General features: G+C 50.2%; 1 protein-coding gene across 1 annotated transcript in view; it reads left to right on the top strand.

Moving 5' to 3' along the window:
• LOC102477001 (uncharacterized) overlaps window positions 1–4,251 on the top strand; it is a 31,095-nt gene extending 26,844 nt beyond the window's left edge. The window contains exon 7 of the mRNA XM_014587448.2: window positions 1,836–4,251. Within this exon, the coding sequence (XP_014442934.1) occupies window positions 1,836–3,119 (1,284 nt within the window). The 3' untranslated portion in view covers window positions 3,120–4,251. The remainder of the gene's footprint in view (window positions 1–1,835) is intronic.
• Window positions 4,252–4,558: the final 307 nt, after the last annotated feature.

Raw genomic sequence — 4,558 nt, 5'->3', positions numbered from 1 at the left:
TCTTTGTCTCTGTCTCTCTCTGTCTGTCTGGCGAGCACAGGTGCCCTATAGCGAAAACCTCTCCAAAAAAAAAAAAAAAAAAAGGAAAAAAGAAAAAGGTGTAGATATCTCTCTTTGTTATTAGCACCCTCGACAGAGTGGACGAGTCCCCACTGACACGCCGTGGGTCCCTGAGCCCACAGTTCCCTCAGAGCTGGCGCTGTGAGTCCGAGCATGAGCAGTAGAGTGACACTGTCCGCTGAGACGTCCTCTGTCCTGAAAAGCCCTGCTCTGCCCTCTCAGCACCCACCCCCCACACACACACACACTGGCAGCCAGGGATCTCTTTTCCGCTTCTGTAATAGTCTTTCCAGAACATTCCGTGGTTGGAATCACACAGCACGTAGGTTTCTCAGATCGGCTCTCCACGTACGAACATGACTTGGAGGCCCTCCTGGCTCTTCATGGCTGTCTAGCTCAGTTCTTTTGAGCGAGGAGTCGTGCTGTCCGGGTATACCAGAGTGCGAGCCCAGCTCCCACTGGAAGTCCTCTTGCTTGTTCCAAGGTTTGGCAATTGTGGGTACAACTTCTGGAAAGACTGTGTGTAGGTTTTTGTGTGAACAAGTGTTTAACTCCTGTGAGTAAATACCACGGAGCACGTATGGTAAGAGTGGGTTTAATTTCACAAGAAAGTGCCAACTGGATTCCTGCAGTGGGCTGCCTGTTCTGCGCTCCCACTAGCAAAGCCCGAGGGTCTTACTTCCCCTCAGCCAGCCAGGTTCGGTGTTGCCGTCTCCAGCTTCCTGCCATGCTGTGGCACGCGGGCCTCGCTGCGGTTCCCACCGCGTTTCCCTGGGCCGGCGAGGGGGCATTGGACCGTATGCTTGTCTGCCCTCGGTGTGTCTTCCCTGGCGAAGCATCAAGGTCTTTGTCCTGTTTTGTCGCCTTTTAGTTCCTATTTTTAGAGATTTTTGCTATTGACCATGTACGCTCACCTGAGAGAAAAAGAGACAGAAAGTGAGAAATCACCCCCCAGGGGGGATGGCCACGCCACAGCCCCTTCTCCTCCCTTCTCCTCCTGGGATTTTGGGATGCACCCACACATGCCTAGTGTGAGTTCCAAGCCACCTGGTCTGGGACTTGAACTACAGCTGGCCACATGGAAATCCAGTGCCTTAACCACTATGCCACCTACTGGCCCCAGTCTTCGCCCCATTTTGTAATTAGGTTGTTGGTTTTCATTGCTGGATTTATTTTAGAAGGGTGTCTTGCCTGTCTTCATAATAGCTCTTTATCAGGTAGTACTTTATGAGAATTTCCTCCCAGGCTGTGGTTTATTGTTTGATTTTCTTGAACTTTTTCTTCACGTATCAAAAGTTGGCTTTCTTTTTTCTTTTCTTTTCTTTTCTTTCTTTCTTTCTTTTTTTTTTTGAGAGAGATTTTTGCTATAGGGCACGTCTACTAACCAGAGAGACAGAAAGCAATAAATCACCCCCCGGTGGATGGCCACGCGACAATACCTTCTCTTCTGTTCTCTTCCCCACAATCTTGGGCATGCACACATGCCTGGTATATTTCAAGTCACTGGATCTGGGACTAGAACTGTGTTTGATCATGTGGGAGTCCAGAAATGTAACCACTATGCCATCTGCTGGCCCCATGAGGAGTCTCTTAAAGGAGGAGGGCACCACAGGATATGAGAGGAGCTTGAGTCAGGGCAAACTACACCCAAGTCAGAGGTCTAGGCAATATCTACGGGTAGAAAGGGAAGATGCTCCCAATTATCACGTGCACAGGGGCCCCTCGGCCTCCCCATGACGTACTAACTCTTTGACCCTCTCTCTGCCTCCCTCCAGCGCCCTCTGCGGCTCACAGACATGGGTCAGTTCATTTCCTCGACACCTAAGGAGGACAATGACATGGCCTACAGCGTTGACAAGTTTTTTAAGACTTTCAAGATGGAAAGTAAAATCATTCCTGAGGACACCATCATTTTGATTCAATCCTACCTGGAGAAGGGGGATGTTCAGAGGACAGTGTCTATAATCAATGAAGCATTGAGGGACATCGAGAGTGCGCCACTGAACATCGCAGTGACGGGCGAGACCGGGTCGGGAAAGTCTAGCTTCATCAATGCCCTGCGGGGTATCGGGCATGAAGAAGAAGGTGCAGCCCGCATTGGGGTGACAGAGACGACCATGAGGAGAACTCCATACACGCACCCAAAGTTGCCTGCGGTGACAATCTGGGACCTGCCTGGCTTGGGGAGCACCAACTTCCCTCCACAGAAGTATCTGGAGGCGATGAAGTTCGGTGAATATGACTTCTTCATTATCATCAACTCTACACGCTTCAAAGAAACGGACGCACATCTGGCCAAAGTGATCAGAAAAATGAACAAGAATTTCTACTTTGTCCGAACCAGGGTAGATAGTGACGTAGACAGTTTACGACGAGGTACACCTAGTACCTTCAACAGGGGCCGAGTCCTGGGGGACATCCAAAAGGACTGTCTGACACAGCTGCGGCATGCTGGCGTGGTCGACGCTCAGGTCTTCCTAGTGTCTAACCTTGATGCGTCTGACTACGACTTCCCAGCGCTGGAGACCACCCTTCTGAGGGAGCTCCCTGCTCACAAACGCCATGTCTTCATACAGTGCTTGCCGAACATCACCGAGGCCGCCATCGACCGGAAGAGGGATTCCCTGAAGCAGAAGGTCTGGCTGGAAGCCCTGAAGGGTGGAGTCTTGGCCACCATCCCCTTTGTGGGCGTCGTGTGTGACAGCGACGTGGAGAAGCTGCAGGAGACCCTAACCCTCTACCGGTCTTACTTTGGGCTGGACGACTCGTCCCTGGAAAAGATGGCCAAAGACTTGCACGTGTCGGTTGCACAACTCAAAGAAAACCTGAAGTCTCCCCGTTTGCTGTTAGTTGAGAAGGATGAGTCCTTAGGGGAAAAGCTGTTGAGATATGTGGAGATATTCTGCTCTGTCAATGGGGGCCTCCTTGCCACTGGTCTTTACTTTAGAAAGATTTTCTATCTGCAAAGTTATTTTCTTGACACTGTAGTGAGTGATGCTAAATTTCTCCTTAGGAAAAAGGAGGTTTTAAAGGGCACCATGGGGTCTGGGAAGGCCTGAGGGAGTAGGGGGAGGAGGGCAGTGGGCTCTGGCTCCATCCCGGAGTCCCCGTGGTAGTGAGGACAGCAGTCTTATCGTAGTGACCATAGCTTAGGGCTTCCTGCATGCAGCCTGGCCAGACTGGCAACTCTAGACAGGGTCCTTCTTGGGAAAATGAGGTATAGGAATCTGGAATTTTATGTTAGGAGAGAGAATAGCCCACACTAGGTTTTGAAAAACTAATTTTTTGAATGAATGTGGACCTCATCTGCTTCTCGTGTTCTTGGTATGCTCCTACGAATGTATACTTTTTAGCACGAGTAGACCAGGTGATGCTGACTGACACCCAAGTTCCTTCAGGGCTATCATTGTATTTGATAAACATGAAAGGTGGTGAACTGGATGCGGTGTGACAGAAGCACAAGAGAAACGTGAGGGTGTTTGTGAGAGGAGCCTGAGCACAGGCAGGGATGCGGCCCGAGATGGGTGAGTGAGGTGACAGATGTCATCGTTACTACGTGACATGTTGTGTCTGAGCATAAGAGGTTAGAGAATAAGAGGACAGAGGATGGTAGTGAAGATAACTGTAAACTTACAAAGGGAAAGGGCAGTCAATCCCTCATCTAGTAAGAGAATTGTAGGAGCATCTATGCCACGATGCAGCTTGTCGCCTGCTGTATTTGGAGAAATCGGGAAGTTCAGTGCTCTGCAGGTAGAATTGTAGAAAAATAGGCACTGTTGTATCAAGGTTGGTTTGCCCAGTGCAGGTTTCAAGTCCTAAAATCGGGGGCCTGGAAATCACACCCGGTGGTGCGCGCTCACGTGTGTGTGTGTGTGTGTGTGTGCATGCGCATGCCAAGATCTGGAGAGGAGAATGGAGGAGACGGGACTGCAGTGTGGCCATCCCCCCGGGGGATGATTTCTCACTTCCCCTTTCCCTTTCTCTGTCTCAGGCAAGCACTACAATGAAAGAATGCTGTTCTTATGCCAATAGGCTGCAGGGAGGGGCTTGACAAAGTTCCCACCCGACAAAGCTGGGACATTTCAGAATCCTTATGCATGACCATGGTGTGTCGACAATGGATGAAGCATGGGAGACTGTCTAAACGCAGGGTCATGATGACATTAGAATAAACTCATTGTTCAGCTTCGACATGTGCTGGTGAGTCAGCTCATCCCTGTGGAAACGGTGACCCGGGAATCGAGTGTGGGGTGGGTCTGTGTGGAACGGTTCTGAGCTCGTCTTTCCTGTACAAGTCGTACCGTACCTGGGTGGCTGATAAAACGAAGTTCCTCTCAACTGCTCACCAATGAAGGCCGAGGGAATGTGGGCCTAGAACGTGAGCAAAGCTTGAAGAGATATCGGACCCTGGTCCCAACTCTAACTCCCGTGTGTTACTTAATAAAGCTTTTAAGTGACCGATTACAGCTCAAGGAAGTTGGGGAAAAGAATGAGTCTC

Source organism: Tupaia chinensis, unplaced genomic scaffold (genome assembly GCF_000334495.1).
Source record: "Tupaia chinensis unplaced genomic scaffold, TupChi_1.0 Scaffold000214_1, whole genome shotgun sequence".
In the NCBI taxonomy this organism is placed as follows: domain Eukaryota; kingdom Metazoa; phylum Chordata; class Mammalia; order Scandentia; family Tupaiidae; genus Tupaia; species Tupaia belangeri.
Note: the sequence above shows the minus strand (reverse complement) of the source record. Positions and strands in the feature narration are given on the sequence as shown.